This window comes from Haliotis rubra, unplaced genomic scaffold (genome assembly GCF_003918875.1).
Source record: "Haliotis rubra isolate DU_JTF1 unplaced genomic scaffold, ASM391887v1 Scf94, whole genome shotgun sequence".
NCBI lineage: Eukaryota > Metazoa > Mollusca > Gastropoda > Lepetellida > Haliotidae > Haliotis > Haliotis rubra.
Genome location: NW_025767679.1, coordinates 965,187 through 986,888, shown reverse-complemented (window position 1 = coordinate 986,888; position 21,702 = coordinate 965,187). Strand labels below are relative to the sequence as shown.

Here is a 21,702-nt window from a genome sequence, read left to right as displayed (position 1 = left end):
AAGGTGCATGAGTTTTTTGTTGTCTCTCGTTGTTAATGGAGCTTAATTCGACCTGCGTCACAAATGTTTCATCATATAATTGAATATAGTTCGAGGAAGTCATTAAGAAAGATATATGGAAGTTATGGCTTCTTCGCAAGCTGCCTTGATGTCGTAGGGTTTCCAAATTGGTTTAGCCATGGTCGTTAGATCTATTAGTCGAGAGAATTAAATCTTGGTGCATTCATTTTTTCTTATCTTGAAACATTTGCTTTAGGATGAAGAAGATTTTTACATGCTTTCATGTTCCAATGACATCCGATGACATTGACATGTTGTGGTTTTCAGTGGCAAACCCACCTGACAAGTCAAAAGATGACAGCAGTGTGGGGTCATCGTCAGCGGCTGCCACAGCAGCAGCAGCAACAGCCACAGCCAGGAATGGGCAGCTTTCACGTAAGTCACTACATCTTTCTTCTCATGGAGACCTGTGAAGACCCGGGGGTAGATCAGGTCTTCAGCAACCCATGCTTGCCACAAAAGGTGACTATGCTTGTCAAAAGAGGTGACTAACAAGGATCGGGTGGTCAGGCTCGCTGACTTGGTTGACACATGTCATCGGTTCCCAATTGCGCAGATCGATGCTCATGCTGTTGATCACTGGATTGTCTGGTCCAGACTCGATTATTTACAGACTGCCGCCATATCGCTGGAATATTGCTGAGTGCGGCATAAAACTAAACTCACTCACTCACATCTTCTCATGGAGGACACAAGTGGCTCAATGGCGAAAGATGCCACGTGTTGCATACTGGTCGGGGCTGCACCGTATTACCAGGATACCAGTATACCGCGACATGCAAGCAATACATATTGCAATAGGGGTGGTGGGGTAGCCTAGTGGTTGAAGCATTGGCTCGTAATGCTGAAGACCCAGGTTCAATTCCCCACATGGGTACAATGTGTGAAGCATATTTCTGGTGTCCCCCGCCATGATATTGCTGGAATATTGCTAAAAGTGGCGTAAAACTATACTCATTCACTCATTCACATATTGCAATAGAGTACCAGTATATTGGGTAAAAAACATATAACAAGAATTGTGATTATCTCTATGGTTTATGTTAAAACCTACACAGACTTTTATTCACAACTAATGTTTCCCTTTATAATGCATTCACAAAACAGCCTACTTTACATATTATAAATTGTATGAGAATGAAAGAAAGAATCTCCAACAACCCAACCTAATTTGAGATTGCTGTTAGGCCAGACCAATTTTAGTTTTTGTTTTATGGATCTGCCTGTCGTATTTTTTCAAGAATAAGAAAAAAATTTAAAAAATTATTTTCCACGCTCAAAAAATAAATCCTAATGTTTTTATTGGCCAAAAATGTAAACATACATGGAATTTTGTTTTTAGATTGTTTTTTGCTCGATATACACTTCATAAATTGCCAAAAGTAACATAGTTTGAGTGTTTTGAAGTAATATTACTTTGACTGGTGATTTTATGTTTATTTTTTTTTCCTCCTGCCTTTAGATTTTCTGAAGACAAAATTCCTTAAAACAAGAAATAAAATTGGTCTGGCCTTTACAGAACTATAACATAGGACCTACATGCGCCATCAGTGTCACTTCACTGCTCAATATATCCCGATACATATTGCCACCCAGTTTGGTGTGCCTCATCCATGGAGGGATCTGCTGATCGTGATTCAAAACCTTACTTGTATATTCATAAGAAGTAACTTCAATGTATTTTGTGTCCACCATGTTCTTAAATCAAGAACATAGTCATAAAGCTTAGGGACCAATCATAAATTATGTCTGGGGAGATGATGCTGATTTTAAGGGGGTCACCCATTTTGTTCTGGGGAGGTAGGGGGGTCATCAGTTTTGTACACATGTAGTGGGGAAGGTGTCATTGATTTTGTAACTGACATACAGGGGTCACTTTCTTTGAACATAAATTTGAGGGTGGTCATTCACATTGTACATGCTTCTTATAAAATCATCATCACCCCTCCTAGGCATAAATTATGAACCTTCCCTCATCTATTTCTGACAGACTCTTCATTATGCCAGCAATCTTGGTAAGACTATGTGCAATCCGCTTTCCTTAATCTAAACATCAACCAACAGTGATCGGAACACTTAGACATGAACAAGTCAATGCATGCAATGAGACCATAATTAGGACGTATTCCAGAGAAATGCCATTCAATTGATTTAAACTTGAGTGTTACCAAATTACCTGAGCTTGTAATTGCAAACTCCTTGCTACGTTTATAAATCAAGTTTATTGCAAACGCCATCTGGCTAAGTCTCTTGACGTCACACATGAGTTCGCGTAAATCACTCTAGAGTAGGAAATATTGTGATGTAGGGCACCAGGAAATAAGAATATGATCCATATGCATTGATTGCACGTCATTTCGGCTGCGTTCATTGCAAGCATATCTCCCATATTCATAAATTTATGTATCTTTACAATAGACGATTCCAAGGGGTTAATTAAGTGACACCATGTCCGCCATCAATGGCCAAGTCAATTTCTGCTTGTCATTTTGGTTTATTTATACATGAATCAGTTATGATCGGGATGTTATTTTAAGCAGTTTCTTCATGAGTAATCTATAGAAAATTCCTACTTTTGTGAATTTCAATAGCCCACTTTGTCGGATTGAATCGTTCCTGTTTGGTAATTCTGTTCAAATAGCTTTGGAACTTCAAAAAAACTATAATGTGGTCAAGTGATTGAAGTGTGTCAAATCCCATGTTTTATGTGGTACCTTTAGCTTGAGTTTGATCATATGTTACTGTTTATCCTAAACTACAGTTTGTTTAAGGATTACTCATCAAATACAGAGAAAGACATGCTTGAGGCCATACAGAAAAAAACAATTTCATGGAACAAATGAAAGTAGTTTGTAAATACTTGGGATTGGTTGTTTAAAATAATTGTGTATGATCTTTGTATGGGATACCTGTCAACAAAATGACAAAAACAAACTGAAACTTCTCTGGTTGTGGGGTCCAATGATTATATTAATAGCCTTTGCTGTATTCTTGTTCAGGCCAGACCAATATTATTTCTTGTTTTACGGATCCGCCAGTCGTATTTTTTCAAGAATAGAACAATACACAACAAAAAAGACAAAAACAAACTGATCCACACACATCCAGGGTAGGGATGTGGGGTAGCCTTGTGGTTAAAGCGTTCGCTGATCACATCAAAGACCAAGGTTCGATTCCCCACATGGGTACAATGTGTGAAGCTCATTTTTGGTGTCTTTGCCGTGATATTGCTGGAATATTGCTAAAAGGGGCATAAAACCAAACTCACTCTTCTGTGTCCTACTTTTAGTTTGTTTGAGTTGCTGATACCCAGTCACTTTGTTTGAGTTGCTGATCACCACTCACTCACTCACATGCCATGATATCACTCACCACTCACTCACTCACTCACTCACTCACTCACTCACCATGTTGTGTATTCCAGGAACGGGATCTCTCACAGTGTTACGGAGAACCAACTCCCGGAAGACGGGGAGTAGCAGCAGCCGGGCTTCCAGCATCAGCATCGACAGTGTGGAGTCCTACGCCTCCGTCGATGTTGGCGTGGACAAACTCCCTGGAGTTGATGCTCCTGAAGCCTCCCATGCATGTTCAGTCAGGTAGGGGAAGGAACTCTGCATTGTGCTCTTCTACAGCTGGATAGAGTTATGTCCCTTGTGCAATGTTACTCTGAAGTAGAAATATGTACATATGATGATCAAAACACACTAAATGAATTAAACAATTAACTCATAGGGTCCACTTTTTGAAAGTTATTCTAATGATTGTTTGTTTCACACATTTTGACGTTTATATGATTGGTACCTGATTGTGGATTGTACCCTGACAGCCTTGATCTTGATCTGATGGTCCCAATCTTGTCATTTGGCTGCAATATTGCTGACTGTGGCAAAAAATACAAGCTTTACTTCGGCAACATTTGCACAATCTTCAAGTTTAATCTTTCTGTTAGTCAAATATTTTGTGCAGTCATTTTCTTTAATCTGTCCCTGATCAGGATAATGTAAATTACACATCTATGTTTTGCGCTTGTCATGCAGTACTTGCTCTAAAAAAATGTTTAGTGTTTTTAATTTAATTTTTTTTTTTTTTGTGCACCAGATTCTGTATAATGTTAATGCTTTCTGTTTTACTGAGGGAAATCGTTAAAATATGCAATACTCATTCCCTACCCAGCCAGGCTAGAAAACACTTATGATAAAAATGTTCCTATTATATACAGTGATGTAATAAATAATTGCTCCGACTATCAACCACTGGTTTATCTGTTATAAGTGAGTTTGTAGTGCAAATACCTCGCAGAATAATTAGTGACTACAGTGGGAGTGAATATAAAGTTGTATTAACTGTTTTTTCAACTATTTTTACATTGCCATTGTTAGGTACTTGCTAAAGTTTGTTAACGGAATATTGTTCGTAGTAGTGTTGTTATAGTAATTATCATTCTTCTTGTTTGCGTCAGATTACGGCAACTTGTGCGGAGGTTAGAAAAAGATGATTTATCCAAAGAAGATTTAAAGAATAACTTGGAATATGCAGCATCAGTGTTAGAATCCGTGTACATAGATGAGACGAGGTAAGAAGTGTTTACATTAGTGTGATACATTACATATTTTGTGTGTATTCCATTCTTATTGCATGGGAAATGTATCTGAACATTTCCAATTAGCATAGATTGTTGTGTAACTTTCTGTTACAGAGGTTCCATTTTAGAATGTTGGAATAAAAATATTATATTTTCCAAATGACCCAAAAATCATTAAGATGAGAAATAAATGGAAATCAAACACTGCATTTTTATAAGACTGTTGTAAATCAAAACAAATTTCCAGCTTCAACCCTTGCTCATCGCAATATTATCTTTTGTCTGTTCATCATGAAATCTTCAACAGTTTGATTTGATATTGATTTCTCTATTTCTCTTTTCTTGCCATCTTACACAAAATGAAACCTGTATTTAAAAAACAATCAACTAAGTCAATGAAAAATTTACTTTCAATAAAATGTTGGATAAATATTTGGGATACAACTTTGGCTGTTGTTATTGCAACAACACATTGACATCATCACTTTTGATGATGTAATACATGTGAACCAAAATAAGAGAGACTTCCAGGTTTGATCCACTCTCCTACCCAGAGTTCCTTGCGCTCAGACTAGTATCTCTGCCACAGGCCAGCAGGATGTAATGATCTTTCAGATCTTAAATAAAAATAAATCATCTCAAGTTCATTCAACAAATGATATAAGTTTTCATGTTGGGAAAATCTACACATTTAGATATACATATGGGAAATCAAACATTTTATGGTCATGCTATTGTTTTCAGTGACCCTTTATCTATATATTTGAACTTGTGGTGACTGATCTTACTAGACTGAACATATATTTACTAGACTCGGTCTTCAGACTAGTGGTTTAAAGTGGCAGACCAGGCTCCAAAGTTTTCTGTCAACATTTTGTGTTCATTTTGATGTTTGATGTATGACATTGAGAAATGTTTATTATCTACTTGAGATCATAGTCATACTATTTAAATTAGCATCATTCCATCTACTCTTGATCTGTGACTATGGCCTTGATGCAATGTTTGACCAAAGCCAGTATTTGCCGTACTGGTTTGCTATTGTGTAGACTTCATCTTATGATCCTGCTTATATGTTTTCACATTGTCCAGTGTTAAGAACAATTTCAAGTTTGTTTGATAGATGAGCAAATGAAAAATATTTCAGGCATCTTTGATGAACTAAAAAGGTGTAGTTTAAAAATGGTATAAAGCCATTGTTTACTTTCAAAACAAACTTTTGTTACAAACAATCAGTTAGAGCAGTTATAACCCTTGCAATCAATGTACAGTATCTGTATGCTGTACTATTTTACCATTTTGGCACCGGCACCGTTGCCGGCACTCTGGTTCAGATAGTCCTCTGCTTCTCTACCCAATTATTGTTTCAGCTTTTCCATTTTTACTGACATATTAATGTCTTTGAAAAACAAATCAAGAATTCAAGACTTAGAAAATAGAGGTGACTGTTCCATGAAATAGTTTCTTCATCTCAAAATGTGAAGATTAGCTTAAAATAAATGAGGCGTCTCAAATAAAACACGTTGTTGTACCAAGTGGATCATTTGGTTAGAGAAAATGCCATAAGTTCCATGTCTTTTCATCAATCATTTGAAAAAGGCTTTCAGAAACCAAAGTAACATTCTAAAAGATTTGTGCTTTTTAAGGGACAAATTCTATTTCAGACATATTTAGTGACTGTTTATAACTCTGAACAAATGAAATTAGAAATTTCTTGGAGAGTATTCACCCAACTAGAAGGTATAATGAAGGATGTTGAACAGAGTGCCAAACAAGCTGTGTGCTCTTTTAAGTATGACGAAAGCTCTTGCAGTATTTTGGACTTTGTCGATAGTTCGCGATTGAGCCAATCTAATTAATTTGCGTCCTTTATCGAATGTGCGAGGTTCTACTACTGACCAGCGGGATCTGCTTACAGCACCAAACCTAATAACGACTGTGCGATAGGAACCACAAAAGGGTCATGTCCCCTTCTCGGAATATTCTCATTAATGTGTGCAAGAACTTCCATGGCATGAGAGAATTCATAGATTCAGTGTATGTTGCATTCAAATGGACATCATGTAATTAATGAGGGCAGAAATCTCGCTCAACTTCGGTTCCCATGAGCCTCTGCACATGTTTGTCATAATTGAATGGCTTTATCGAACTGTTAGAGAGCTTTTCCATCATTCGCCCAACAACATTAGTGAAATAGGGAGTGTGATGGTGTATCAGATGATCCACCGGATCAAGTGGGATAATAATCCAGCTAAGGATAGTGTATGTGAAATATGTGGTCACTCCACCAACATTCAGATCTCAGCCTGATTTGTTTTAAAACAAGCTTTACATTTCAAATATCCAGGATATATATTTAATATTATGAATAAAATCACATAGTTGCTGTTAACATATGAATAATATTCTTTGGCTTAACAATTGCAAAAGTTAGAATTAAATAATGATTAAAAGTTCTGGAATCCATGGCGTCTGTATAAGAAAGTATTTTCTATTTTATTGGCCTGTGTAAAATAACTTTTGAGTCTACTAGCCTAAACTCAGCTGTAATCTTACTTTATTATCATTATCATTATTATACTGACTGTTATTAAGTAAATGTAATAGACTTATATGAAATTGCTAGACTCTCTTTGGACACATGCTTTAATTGCAGACTGTTTCATGAGTTACTTATTCATCGCTTAATTCACATACCACAGTTTTAAATTCTCATACAAACCCCCCCAATATATTGGCTTTCATTGGCCACAAAATATTGTGAATGTTACTGATAAATATGTTCTTGTCTGCTGATAAAAAAGACTTTTAAGACTGTATTGGCTGTCTCAAGGACATTCTGCTATCTTTACCTAAAAATAATGGTTTGTGGGTAGCATGGCCATCATAAGAATCTGGCTACTGAGCCAGATTATATCCGACATCCCACTTGTAGCCATGAAGATAACAAATACCCATTAGTTAGCACTCCTGACAAACTCATCAAGTGCCGACTTGACACCAGGTCCGACCCCAATTCTGTTGATTTTCCATTCCTCCTGGTACTGTGTCCAAACATGTCCGTAGTTTGGTCGGGGAAAGGTGAGGGTCCTAATATCCTGTGATTTGCTGAAACGATCTGGAAGTGGGTATTCTAATTTCCTGAAGCGTGTGGACTCAAGATTTGACCATCCAAACAAATGACCATGCTGTGTGTATATCCAGAAGTCCAGCTACAAGCTGACCATTCTGAGTGGTTTGCTTCAAGAATCAGATACTGGGATGTTGGGAGAAGAGATGGAGGAATGGTTGATGGTATAAATATACATGGACTTAGACAAATATTAATGTGATTCTAGTTTTAAGAATTGATTCATTTGATATTAGGGTAGCTAACTATAAATTTTGATTTGATATGGATCTAGATCCTTTTAGAAATATAAATTATAGAAAAACAAATTGTGGTCATGTTTTGCTGCCCAGCAGTTTTTGAAATTATCCAAGGTCTTTGTCATAGAGCAAATGTGAAACTTTAAAGATTTAGATCCAGGACCCTTGATTTTAAGTAGGTTGAAATTTAAGACTAGTGAAAATTAGAATTAATTTAAGCCCACACGTTGTATCTATTTTTAGAACCAATCACAGAACTTTGGTAGTGAATTGACCATAGGCGCCTCATATGTCTAAGCTGCTGCAATGTGCAGTACAGAATTCATGTGGTTTTGAATCCCAAAGGTCCTTGTTTTCAGGTTTGCCTCCACAATACCCAATGCTTGTATGAATCTCCACTTCCTCCACTTGCAGACATGTGGTGCTAAAACTTAGCATTACCGTTAACTTAGGCATGATAGTCAAAAGGGTCTTAGCTTAACCCTAATTACAGTCATCCCTCATAATAACGCTCTTCACGATACTGATAAAGTTAAAGAATTAGTGAGTCCTGTTTAAAAATCTATTCAAAACGGACAAGCTTAACTCACTCACTTACTCTCTGTGATGGTATCGGGGAACGTAAAGTCATTGCACTTTACTTATGAATATTCATTCTGAACTGTGACATTGCTGTCGATACATAGACAAGATGATCACTTTATTGTGACTGTTGTATGTTTCATCACTCATCATGAATATAATTCATAATCTGTTGATAGGCAAATCAAGAAATTGACGTTTCTGATATTGACGACCTGAATGTGATCATACATCCCCTCAGATTATACAGTAGACGGCGTGATAGACTCATATCTTTGACAGGGTTTCATGATAGGCAAATGTTTTACATATAACCAGCCGATACAGAGTTATACAATTATTGATATTCACCATAATCAAACATCTGTCGCTGTGAGGTTGGCTACGGCTAGTTCTAAAGTGACACCCTTTAGATGAAAATACACGCTTCTTGCCTTCAGGAAAACCAGTATCTTGTCAAGTGCTGATAGATCACTGTCTCGAATCTTAGGTGATGGCCTGCTTCCTGGATATGCCTGGAACAAGGCTGCATACATACTAATGTCATTGTCATATTTTACAACACTCATTAAGTCCGTAGTACATGTACGTGTATCAGTGCGGACTGCAACATACATGTGTCTATTTCAATCAACAACACAAAGGTATCTTTGTATGTAGATGCTAGAACCATTTAAGAACAATGGTTTATTCTTATGTAAATTGTGTTAAATTTGTCTGGGATATTTAGTAATTGTAAAGGGATTAAAGGGAGTACTTTCAGTGTTGCAAGGTATTAACCACAGATGTATTGGGTCATTCGCTGGTCTGTTAATGCTTAATGTTTCTCTCTACAAGTCTGGAATGTTCCAACAGTTCTAATTGTTATTTGGGAGTATGAAACTACATGTATTACATTATGTCAGATCCATGTATTGTGGCATATGGTAGGAAATTAGTTCATTTTATGTCATTTTGTATTTCCATGTGAATGATCATGAACTAGCTCATATTAACAGACTGAGAATATTTTTATAAGTTTTTAAATGGTTCATTGATTATAGTTAATGAGGAAGCTTGTAGCAGTTGGTCATGATACTGACACTTTCATAATGTAATGAATGGCCTCTGAATTTCTATTTTCCGATGTACGGTAGAGGCATGCAGGCATTGCGCTGATACGCAATGAACAGCTAACTAGTGACAACGTGATTGGATGTGTCTACAGTGATTGCCCTGGCTCAATTTGTGTTTTTGATCCATGACAGCATTGATAGTTGATCATCATATCAACTAATTGTTTGCCTGGACCAGAAACAATCCAGTTGCCATGATGCAGTTTAAATATGTGGTATAAGAGAACAATATTCTGGTAAAAAGGCTTTTTCTGATTTTTGTTTAAAAATTGTTTGACAATGAATGAAAAATAGTTTGAAGTCCTGAAAATATAATTTTGTTATAAAACTTAACAAAATTATTTTGGCTCCTCTTTCCACCAATTGATTTGTGTCTAATTTGATGGTTGTTGTGTTTGAATTCCAGGATATCAATTCCTGTTATTAGTTTGTTTTGACATATGAAAATAGCATAATGAAATATGAATATAAATGAGGTGAATAATTACTTGATTTGATTTATCGCAGACCCGCGACCTTGGAGAGGTATGTTACGACCGCACGTAGAACTGCACTTAGTCTGCGCTGGTAGAATATACTGTCCATCGACTTTGAAACATCAGAGATTTTTAAAAATATTAATTTGTAAAATTGAATTGTGGAGCTATTTTAAAGGATTGTTCACAAAGTTGTGTGATGCAATTTAAGATGTGTGTCATGAATCAGCAATTGATGTTAGAACATCTTTTTAACATCAGAAAAAGGTAACCTAATACTGCTTTAGTGAGGCAGTGATCACTCAGTTAGGGTTAAATTCGCTGAATTTTATGAGGTTATCTTTTTAAGGAATTTAAAAGTAAATCATGCGCCTGCATGAAATAATGTTGCTGCTTTGATGAAAAAAAAAGAAAATTTGGCAATTTGATTCCGCAAAGTGGTGTTTTATTCTGGTTTCTTTCTGAAAACATCATGCATTTGCACATTTCAAAAGCTAAAATAACATTTCTTTGCCAAAATGTGTCAAATCCTACACATCCCTCTCTTTTTGTAAAGAGTATATTTACCATCCTCTGATGTTTCACTGTTATTGGGGTTGTTATTAGCATGGTGTTGACATTTTGGTTGTAGATTTGTATATATTTTTCATCATGCAAATGCGACATCATTGTTGTCATATGAGAAAAAAAATCTCATCCACAACAGCATCTTCATTTGCAAGTCTGGAGCCTGTGAAGGATGTGTTCGATTTTTGTCCGATCTAAAAATAAAGAAACACAGTCTGTTTTTTCATTCGTCCGCTGTTTTCATCCCTGTTTGAAGAACCAGTCTTTGATGTATGTTTTTCACCCTTGTGTATGTGTTAGTCCTCGTCACCATGATTGATATGCAATTAACATCGTCAATTTCATGCCAATTTCACTATTAACACCATTAACATAATTCCATTGTCAGCGTCATCAGTTTCTAGTGTGATTAGATATCATATTTGAAGGTTTGTGCTGGTTCTAGACCGTTGTTTGCTGCTGCATGTGTAGAGAGATGTTGTGAGGGAGAGTTTGTGAATGACATTAAGTATTAAATATGTATATTGCTGCTACCCCCATGCTGCATTGTGGTGACACTGCACATATTGCAAGACTTGATTGATGACGTTTACGTGTTCAATATTTTCCTGTTTCTTGGGAGACTAAAATAGTAATGAAATATAAACATATCAAATCACACTATACACAGGCTTAAACATATACATCTATAGCTCAGTCTGTGCTGTCAACTAGATCTAACTCGACATGCCATTAGACATTATTTTTGTTGTTCAATAATTTACTCATTTCTAGGGGGACTAAAATGGACATAAATATAAACACACTTGTGTCAAATCACACTGTACACAAATTAAACATATACATCTATAGCTAAGTCTGTTCTGTCAACTAGATCTGACTCGACATGTCATTAGAAGTTATTTTTGGCAGATCTTAGTGTTAATGAATGGGCCTAATTAGCAAATTTATCTAGATCAAAAGCAATGTACGTCACTATCTTTGTAGATATGGTGTTAGTTACAGATTACTGTATATTTCAGGAAATAAAATACAATTACTTTGAAAGAATATGAATTGGGAAGATGTGTAATTATATTAAAGGCATTTTGTTTTATCACCACACATACACAATTAGAAACGTGCCACATTATCAAATCTAAAAACCATTTTATCCTCAAAAAGTAAATTTTATAATCATGTGAATCAAACATCTTAAAAAACAAAGTCTGAAATAAACCATGAAAACAAACACTAAGGCACAAGTGAGAAATGTATGTGGCAATGTTCTGTTTTGAAAGTCTTGTAGAGATTCCTCAAAGTAACTTCACACATTTAATATTCTGTGTTATTTCATTGTCATTGTCACCTCCCTAAATAGACTATCAAGACCTTGCTGGACTAAACACTGACTCACTCGTACATATCTTGAAGACGTCATGTCTAAGTTAGGTGTTCTATCATCTTGGAATGGAATTTTGAAGTGAGAGGACACTGCCTCCTGTGTGTCAGTAATTCTGTTCTGAAGGTGGAGGATCTAACCAATAATACATACCACAGTTCAAGTACAACAGCAACCTGTCTTGTTTCTTTAAATAGAAGTATTTAAAATGTGTATAGATTTGGAAAGATTTAACCATTCACCCTTATGACAATGTATGTACAATCACAATATCATGTTTCTTCAAATATAAGTATTTTAAATGTGTATAAGTGAGGGAAGATTTAACCATTTACCCATATGACAATGAGAATCACTATTATGTGTTTCTTAAAAAATAAGTAGTTTTCAAAATTTACATTCATGATTTTCATCTCTATTATGCAGAGTTTAAAATCTAAAACAGGAATCTCAATTGTATAAACAAGGAATATCATATTCCTAAATCACAATTTCATGATACTACCACACACAAATGTGTTGTTTAGATGTGTCCAATAATCTATGTTTAATTGTGTTATAAATTTTTCTAATGTCTTTTTGCAAAGGAAATATCTGAATGAGAAACTGAAATACTGTATTGATTGTTGAAATGGGAAGATAATATTAGAAACTACTGTATATTTGTAAGATTGTTGAAACTGGAAGTTAATTTTAATAGACAAATATATTCTGCACTTTAAAAGATGGACTGACGTGTTAGTTTGGCAATGATGGATGTTTTTAGAACGATCCATGACTGACAAGGAGATGGTTTGACAGTATCATCAGTGTCAGGAACACAGGATGGCATCTTGTTTACTGTTTAATGTTGATAAGTTTATTGTTAGCTCTTCCAGTTTGATTTCAGTTTAACCATGATTCCCTATCCCACTAGCTCCATGTTTCTACAACCTGGTTAAGGATTGATCTTCAGTAACCCATGCTTGTCATAAGAGGCAACTAACAGGATCGGGTGGTCAGATTTGCTGACTTGGTAGACACATATCATTGTATCCCAATTGTGTAGATTGATGCTCATGTTGCTGATCGTCTGGTCCGGACTCGATTATTTACAGACCACTGCCATCAAGCTGGAATATTGCTGAGTGCAGCGTTAAACAACTAAGCAGCCGTGTTTCTACAAAGCCTAGCACTGCAAGCCCATAAGTTATAGCTAAGATCCACCACACAACACTCTTCTTGGACCCCTGTCTAACCATGGTTCCCTATCCACCTTCAGCAGCATCTGGTTTTACTAAACAAAGTTTGCGAGATACTCAATGTTCAGTCTACTTAAGATTCACATCAAGTGACTGAAACAGAAATAGATATATATCCAGATTATAGCTACCCAACAAGAGTGTTTCAACTTTGTTCTGTTCACTTACATTACTACACATGTAGCTCCAAAAGCTCATGAAAGTGAGGAAACCAGCTCAAATACACAATGTGGTACTCAGAGTACCATCAGTATCTGACATGTTTCCTCTTTTGCTCCTCGTCAGCCAGTTTTGAATGATGATAAAATAAAGTTTGACAGGTTTCTGGGATAGAAATACTGTACACTTAACCTTTCTGTGTTATTGTCATCCTGTTTGTACTTTACATTTGAAAGATATTTAAGTTTAATTAAACTAGACAGATACAAGAAGATTCCAAGATTCTATCTTTTTGACATATTTCTTTGCCTACCTGTCATCAAAGTCAAGTAAAAAGATATGAATCACTTTTATCACATTCCTGGTTAATGATGAACATGCAGCAAATATAGGGAAAACAAACCTAAAGAGAAAAGTTAAGACCCAATAAAAGGTTATCTGCATTTTTGCTACTCATGAGACTGTGTAACACGATATTTCATCCCCTGAGAATGTGTCCTTGACTGTATTTATCCTCAGATATTTTATCCTAGGATATTTTAGCCACAGGGAGTTTCCACCAGTACAAATGTCATCCCACTCTCCACAACATAAGTACAAGATCATTTCATCATTGCAGAGTGGATATTATACCCTTCTGAAATAATGTCATTTTCCAACTATTTCATATTAACCTAGATCTCAAGAAAAGTGCATATCAAATGTTTTCATGCTTGTTTAATCTACCATCTATAGTAAACAGGATGATCCCTATGTGTTAGTGAGGGGTCGTAGGGACAAAGTCTGCGATGTGAAACGGGGTAGATGGCTACAAGGTGCTTATTGCCTTCCTGAATATTCACAACTATACTGATGTACAAAAGAAAGTACACACCTGGTGTTTTGAGACTATTAATAAAATGTAAATATCTTTGAAACATCCAATTTGATGAATGTTCTAGTAAGAAATCATAGTTATCTTGTTAAAAACATATGCATGGCTGTGTTTTAAGTTCTTCATTCTGCAGTGATTTTTCTATTCACAGCAAAAAACAACCAGCCACAGTTCGGTAATTAAAAAATAAGACACATTTTGCTAAAAGAACTAATACCACTTTTTATTGTTGTAATCACAGATATATTGTAGGGATACATCTATCTCAAGTGTAAGTTGATTTTCTCACAGTTCTCTCAAAATGTTCAAATGTTGACATCCTGGTTCTCCTATATTTTTCTGCAACAAATCAAATTCATCCTCTGTCATGTCTAGTCATGATGTTTTAAAGAAAACATAACATATTCATTTATTTTAAAGAAAACATTTCTAAAGAAAAATTTGCAATTTATCTGTTTTAAATTGATGCAGCGCATCTTGGGAGCCTCCCAGGATGGCAAGTTCAAGTAAAGATGACATCCTTTGAAATGTTGAACAGTTTGGGTGTCAGAAGATCAAGTTAGGGGTAGAGCAAGTTCTTGCCGCTTTTGAGACGTGATATTTGACAGTATTTAGTTGGATTTAAGTGTTCGAAGTACTTGATAGCATCAGTATCGTTCACTCAGAGTAATTTTGAGATGTAATCTTTGTGCAATGATCGAAAAATGATTGGTTGAGTTTTGTCTAAATGGATATACAGTTGGAATAGACAGCAACAATCTTGAGCTTGCAGCTCAGTATTTAATATGTCAAATATTAGCATTTGAAATGTATTGTGAGATAGCTGTATCCCTCATTGCTCAATTACAACACTACAGCTTGTATGCAATGTATTACTGACTTGGAAGATGTATACATCAGCTGTTGTTACTGACACTCATACATTTCTGTTTTGACAGCTAGTATATGCTTAATTTCATTATCAAGGCTTGAATTTGAAGCACATATAACATCAATGATTAACAACACTTTGATTGGCTTTGTTTTTGTTTGTGGTAACTCACTGTTGCAAGCAGATGATGCTAGTTATCACTTCATTAAGGGACACTTGTGTAATTGTCCAAGTGTGGACAGTCTAGGGCTGACCAGTACTTGAATGAAGTGACCAGGTGGATGTTGAGTGAGTGCTGAGGGGTTGCAATGGCTGGTCAATGTGGCTGGTACTATACTCTTAAAATAAAGTAGGGGAACCCGAACTTTCAAATTGGATTGGAAGTATAAGTGTTAGAAACCTTTCAAAGACACAATGCAGTAGCCCTTTACACATGCATGGGGTGTCATTCTTGATTTTGACATTTTTCAAGAAGGTCAATAAATCACTGTAGACCATTCATTTTGACAATCATCTTGCATCACACAGTTGTTAGTGTTTGTTTCTAGCTGTTTTTTTTTGTTTGAAAATGAAAATAGTGCACAAACAAATTTCAAATCACACACCAATCATCATTACTGTACAAACAACTATGGTCATAAGGAAGTGCAAGTGGTGATGCACTCTCAAAACATTCATTATTATCATTTCAACATTGATTGACACCGACATATCTCCCATTTTTTCAATCATAAATAAAAAATTATGTTCCCCTACTTATTTTTAAAGAATATAGTTGTGTTACAACCAAGGAACACCAGATACATTGACCTGAGTAATTTCCTAGATTGACACTCTAACAATTAGGGCTCACTTCTATTAATTTATTGGTTTACAGCATTTATAAACCTGGATCGTTTGTCAAAATAGCTGTAAATATATCAGTTGTTAATTGATCTGAAAAGAATTGGTTGGATGCAATAAAGAACACATAAGGTGAATATTAGGAATGACATATCCCCAGAGTTATCTTCCTCCCTGCATTCATCTGCTTTGAAGGTTGTTTTCATTACTAAGGCCACACCAATTTTATTTCTTGTTTTACGAATCCGTCGGTCGTATTTTTGTCAAGAATAAGAAAATAAATAAAATTAATTTTTCCTCTCAAAAAATAAATCCTCATGTTTCTATTGTCTAAAAATGTAAACTTACCAAAAAACCAAACTTTTTTTATTTTTTTTTACCCATACACATTTCATAAATTGCCAAATATAAAATACTTTTAGTATCTAAAAGGAATATTACTTTGACTGGTGATTTTTATTTTTTACTTTTTCGCTCCTGCCTTTAGGTTTTCTGAGGACAAAAATCTGTAAACAAGAAATAAAATTGGTCTGGCCTTGCTAAAGTTAATTAACAGACAGGAACATTGAAGATGGAAAACAATTAAGTTTTCTCCAGATTTGGGGTAGATGGATCTGTGAACCAAGAAAAAAAAGAAGTCTTGTCCTGATCTGTTCCTATTCCACTGAAATGGGGATACATCCCGTGGGCACCTAAGACTATGGGTTAGAATCCCAGTTCGGCCCAGTTATGTTTCTATGTTTGTCCAGACAATACCTATCCTTGTTGGTATCACAGAGTGGTTAATGTCTGGGACTGCCTCACTTAAAGCATTCCTTCCACATTCAGCTGATATGTCATATTGTAATTGTAGCAATGTTCAAAGTGGTGTTAAACCCAACTCACTCACTCACTCACTCCACTGAGTAAAATAAGTGAATAATTTAAGTGTGACATCAGTTTAATTTGATGATTTGTATTCTGATGTTAACTTTAGAACTAAGCATTAATGGCTCCTTGCATTTTCTTCAAGACTTGACTGTGGTTTGTCACTCATCACTGAATTCTTACCTGCACCCTTTTAAAACATCCATCTCAGTACCCTCATACCATGTTCGATTTTAAATGATCTTGGTAGAAAGTAGTGTTGGGAATCGGAAAACAAATCCACTATCAATTATCGGAGGATTGTGGTGAACGATTATCGATTATAATCGAAGTATGTACATTTTTAATGTTATCACCAATTTCAAGGGTTTTCCCCAGGTTTTTTCTAATGAATGTTTTTTATAACTAATACTGTCAGGCAATGACATACACGCATGCAAGACACTGGAATTGTAATTAAACAATAAAAGTGGTTAAAATGTTACAATGCGCATAGCTTTACGGCTGTTGAACGCATGTTTGTTCATGAATATTCGTCAAATTTAATCGCTAGTTTACTTCATTCAAGTGTGTTAAACCAAAACAAAAAAATTCCAATTAATCAAAAATATGTTTTTTACAATCGATAATCATTTTTAATCCTTCTTTTGATCGATTTTCAATTATTTTCAATCATCGGAACACCACCAGTAGAAAGGGATACACATACAGTTTAGCTTGCATGGGCAATTGATACTTTGGATTCGAAATTGAAAACATATCATGCAAATGGCTTAGGTTTCAGTAGGATTGAAGGGGTAGGTTTCAGTATGATTGAAGGGTTAGGTTTCAGTAGGATTGAAGGGGTAGGTTTCAGTAGGATTGAAGGGGTAGGTTTCAGTAGGATTGAAGGGGTAGGTTTCAGTAGGATTGAAGGGGTAGGTTTCAGTAGGATTGAAGGGGTAGGTTTCAGTAGGATTGAAGGGGTAGGTTTCAGTAGGATTGAAGGGGTAGGTTTCAGTAGGATTGAAGGGGTAGGTTTCAGTAGGATTGAAGGGGTAGGTTTCAGTATGATTGAAGGGGTAGGTTTCAGTATGATTGAAGGGGTAGGTTTCAGTATGATTGAAGGGGTAGGTTTCAGTATGATTGAAGGGTAGGTTTCAGTATGATTGAAGGGGTAGGTTTCAGTATGATTGAAGGGGTAGGTTTCAGTATGATTGAAGGGGTAGGTTTCAGTATGATTGAAGGGGTAGGTTTCAGTAGGATTGAAGGGGTAGGTTTCAGTAGGATTGAAGGGGTAGGTTTCAGTAGGATTGAAGGGGTAGGTTTCAGTAGGATTGAAGGGGTAGGTTTCAGTAGGATTGAAGGGGTAGGTTTCAGTAGGATTAGAAGGGTAGGTTTCAGTAGGATTGAAGGGTAGGTTTCAGTATGATTGAAGGAAGGTTTCAGTATGATTGAAGGGTAGGTTTCAGTATGATTGAAGGGGAGGTTTCAGTATGATTGAAGGGAAGGTTTCAGTATGATTGAAGGGGTAGGTTTCAGTATGATTGAAGGGGTAGGTTTCAGTATGATTGAAGGGTAGGTTTCAGTATGATTGAAGGGTAGGTTTCAGTATGATTGAAGGGGTAGGTTTCAGTAGGATTGAAGGGAAGGTTTCAGTATGATTGAAGGGTAGGGTTTCAGTAGGATTGAAGGGGTAGTTTCAGTAGGATTGAAGGGGTAGGTTTCAGTAGGATTGAAGGGGTAGGTTTCAGTAGGATTGAAGGGGTAGGTTTCAGTAGGATTGAAGGGGTAGGTTTCAGTAGGATTGAAGGGGTAGTTTTCAGTAGGATTGAAGGGAAGGTTTCAGTATGATTGAAGGGGTAGGTTTCAGTAGGATTGAAGTAGGATTGAAGGGGTAGGTTTCAGTAGGATTGAAGGGGTAGGTTTCAGTATGATTGAAGGGGTAGGTTTCAGTAGGATTGAAGGGGTAGGTTTCAGTAGGATTGAAGGGGTAGGTTTCAGTAGGATTGAAGGGTAGGTTTCAGTAGGATTGAAGGGGTAGGTTTCAGTAGGATTGAAGGGGTATTATATTAATGATCCGATACTTCAAAGTTGCAACACAAGAGATAGGATAAGTAATTTGATGATTGTCTGATCATATACTACTCAACAGAAGTTAAGGACCACCTATTTTTACAATGACTATGATTAATATGTGATGACCATTGAAAGGATGATATGAAAGAATCAAGTTATCTTTAACTTCTTTAAAGTGGTATATGTTCATATGTTAAATAGTTTGTATCGGGGAACGTGTAAGTATATACCATGACAACTAAATAAATAAGTTGATCACTAGATTGTCTGGTCCAGACTCGATTATTTACAGACCACCGCCGTATAGCTGGAATATTGCTGAGGGCGGCTTAAAACTAAACTCACTCACTAAATAAATAAGTAGTAGAAGAAATACAATGAGACCACCTGAACGTTTTCTGAAATTGCTTTATGCTACTGTTGTGTTTTCATGCTAAAGCAAATCAGTATATATGTTTACTTGTTTGTCATGTCAGATGGAATTCTCATGCACTTTAGTGGTTATATAGAAACCAACATTTAAAAAAAGAAAATGTCAAATCATTGATGATTTATCACAGGTTTAAAAAATTACACATCATTGGGAGGCTACATTAAACATTGTTTATGTCAGATTTACCCCTGTAAGACTGAAGAAACTGTGATGTACTAATCTGATTCTGTACGAGTCAACTGTGTGTGTTAACCTTGCATGACACATCCTCAAAGGTTATCTTCCAATGTAATTAAAGAATTAACGTAATGAGAATTATCATTAGGTAGATTTGGGTAGAAATAGAATGCATCTTGATTCCTACTTGATTATCCATATTCGTTGTATTTAAAGAGCTATAGTGATAGACGTGTGTGAACATTAATATGGCTCGATATCTACAATCCACTAACATGAATCCACATCTAGAATTAGGTGCACTTACATACCAAACTATAATATTTGAGTGTGTTGTACCCATGGATTTGTAAGTTAGATTTAGAAATTTAATTTATAACCTAGGAATGTGAAAGAATAAATAACACATTAACCATTTTCAGATCTAAATGCAAATATAGTTGTTTATGATGATGTGATTGAGCTGTTGGTAATCAATCATTTTAATGACAGCATTTGAAATTATGAATCTATTAAAAAGTTTTAATTTTTATTGAACTAAATTGAACGTATAAATGGGACATTTAAAATAAATGTGAGCATGCAGATTGTGAAACATTCTTTGTAATATAATGCTGTTTTTTTGCTAACTTGAAGTAATAATTATTCTTAAAGAATTTTGTCCCATGAAATATACATGTTTTGCTTTGCTATTGACGAGTGTTAATTGCTGGTAGGCTTGTGTAGATTTCACGTTGACATGTTTAGCGTCATAAATGTTTTACGCCTTCAGCGAAGAGACAGATCCTATTTCATCCAAGGAGAAAGGTCGGGGTTCGGCCGCAAATACAAGGGAAGTAACTCTCCATACAAAAGCTCATTTACCAGACTTTCGACTTTGGTTTGTGGAGAGTTTTCGAGCAGGACGTGTCATGTGGTTTATGATTTTTGCAAAAGACATCATATACTTGTACCCATTTTTAGAACTGTTTTTTGTGTTTGGTTGGATATTTTGGATGTGAATGTTTTAGTGGTTTACGCAATATAAATGTTTGGGTGTTTCCATTTGGTGTGTTTGTGTTTTTTTCCTCCAATACATGGTGTTATTATTTAGCCATATTTTTCAACTGACATGCTATTTTGATCATTTTGTCATGGGTTTCATATGTATATTTTCTTAGTCCATTTCAGGAATTCATTTGAAGAATTTATTTTTATTATTTCATTATATTTCATTAAGAAGGTTGGTTGGTCATGGATCTTGAGCACATTTTCATGATAAACACTACATTGAATGGTTTATGCACATTTTCATGATGAACACTACATTGAATGATTTATGCACAAGAATTGAATGATATTTTATGATTACTGGTTGACTGTTGCTCAGGGTTGCACATTGTTCATGCACAAGTAATTGCATATTACATATCATTTCTGTACATCACTCTCAATGCATTTGGTACAGTTATTTCTGTTTCTTGACATATCGGGTCAAGCATTTTATGATATTTGAATGAATATCGGTTCTGGCAGATTTTCTGCAGAAAAAAGTTCTATTTCAACACAAGTTCTCAATGTAATTCATTTGATAAATGTTTAGGATAACCTGACATTTGTTTGTAAACAATGATAACAACATACCATATTACTTTCAGCATGTAGTGCATCCTGCCAGACTTACGGAACAACTTGACCGTTTGTGTTGTAGGCGTCTGTGTGAGGAAGATGACGAACTCAGTGAGGTGGAGCCTGATGCCGTCCCGAGCGAAGTACGAGACTGGCTGGCCTTGACCTTCACACGCTCTATGAGCAATATGAAGCGGAAAGGAGAAGAGAAACCCAAGTTCCGTAGTGTAGCACATGCAATAAGAGCAGGGATTATGGTGGACAGGTAATGTCATTCAAAATAGAAGGCCACATTCCTCCTGGGATGACTTGTTAAATTTTAAGCCTTTAGTGATTTAAGGCTGAGTTCTTAAGTCTGAAAGAGGCATTTCGGTTTCAACGTGATTAGAATACTGGAAGCTATTATAATGGGCACAATGTTTGCCCAAGACTTTTG

At 35.7% G+C, this 21,702-nt stretch overlaps 1 protein-coding gene across 5 annotated transcripts in view; it reads left to right on the top strand.

Annotated features, from left to right (window-relative positions):
* Positions 1 to 21,702, top strand: part of LOC124264711 (calcium/calmodulin-dependent 3',5'-cyclic nucleotide phosphodiesterase 1A-like) — a 424,386-nt gene that overhangs the window by 379,329 nt on the left and 23,355 nt on the right. For all 5 annotated transcript variants that reach the window (XM_046699479.1, XM_046699478.1, XM_046699477.1 and 2 more), the window contains 7 exons: positions 328 to 435; positions 3,485 to 3,659; positions 4,523 to 4,636; positions 10,219 to 10,236; positions 14,561 to 14,584; positions 20,431 to 20,490; positions 21,349 to 21,531. In XM_046699479.1, the coding sequence (XP_046555435.1) occupies positions 328 to 435; positions 3,485 to 3,659; positions 4,523 to 4,636; positions 10,219 to 10,236; positions 14,561 to 14,584; positions 20,431 to 20,490; positions 21,349 to 21,531 (682 nt within the window). The remainder of the gene's footprint in view (positions 1 to 327; positions 436 to 3,484; positions 3,660 to 4,522; positions 4,637 to 10,218; positions 10,237 to 14,560; positions 14,585 to 20,430; positions 20,491 to 21,348; positions 21,532 to 21,702) is intronic.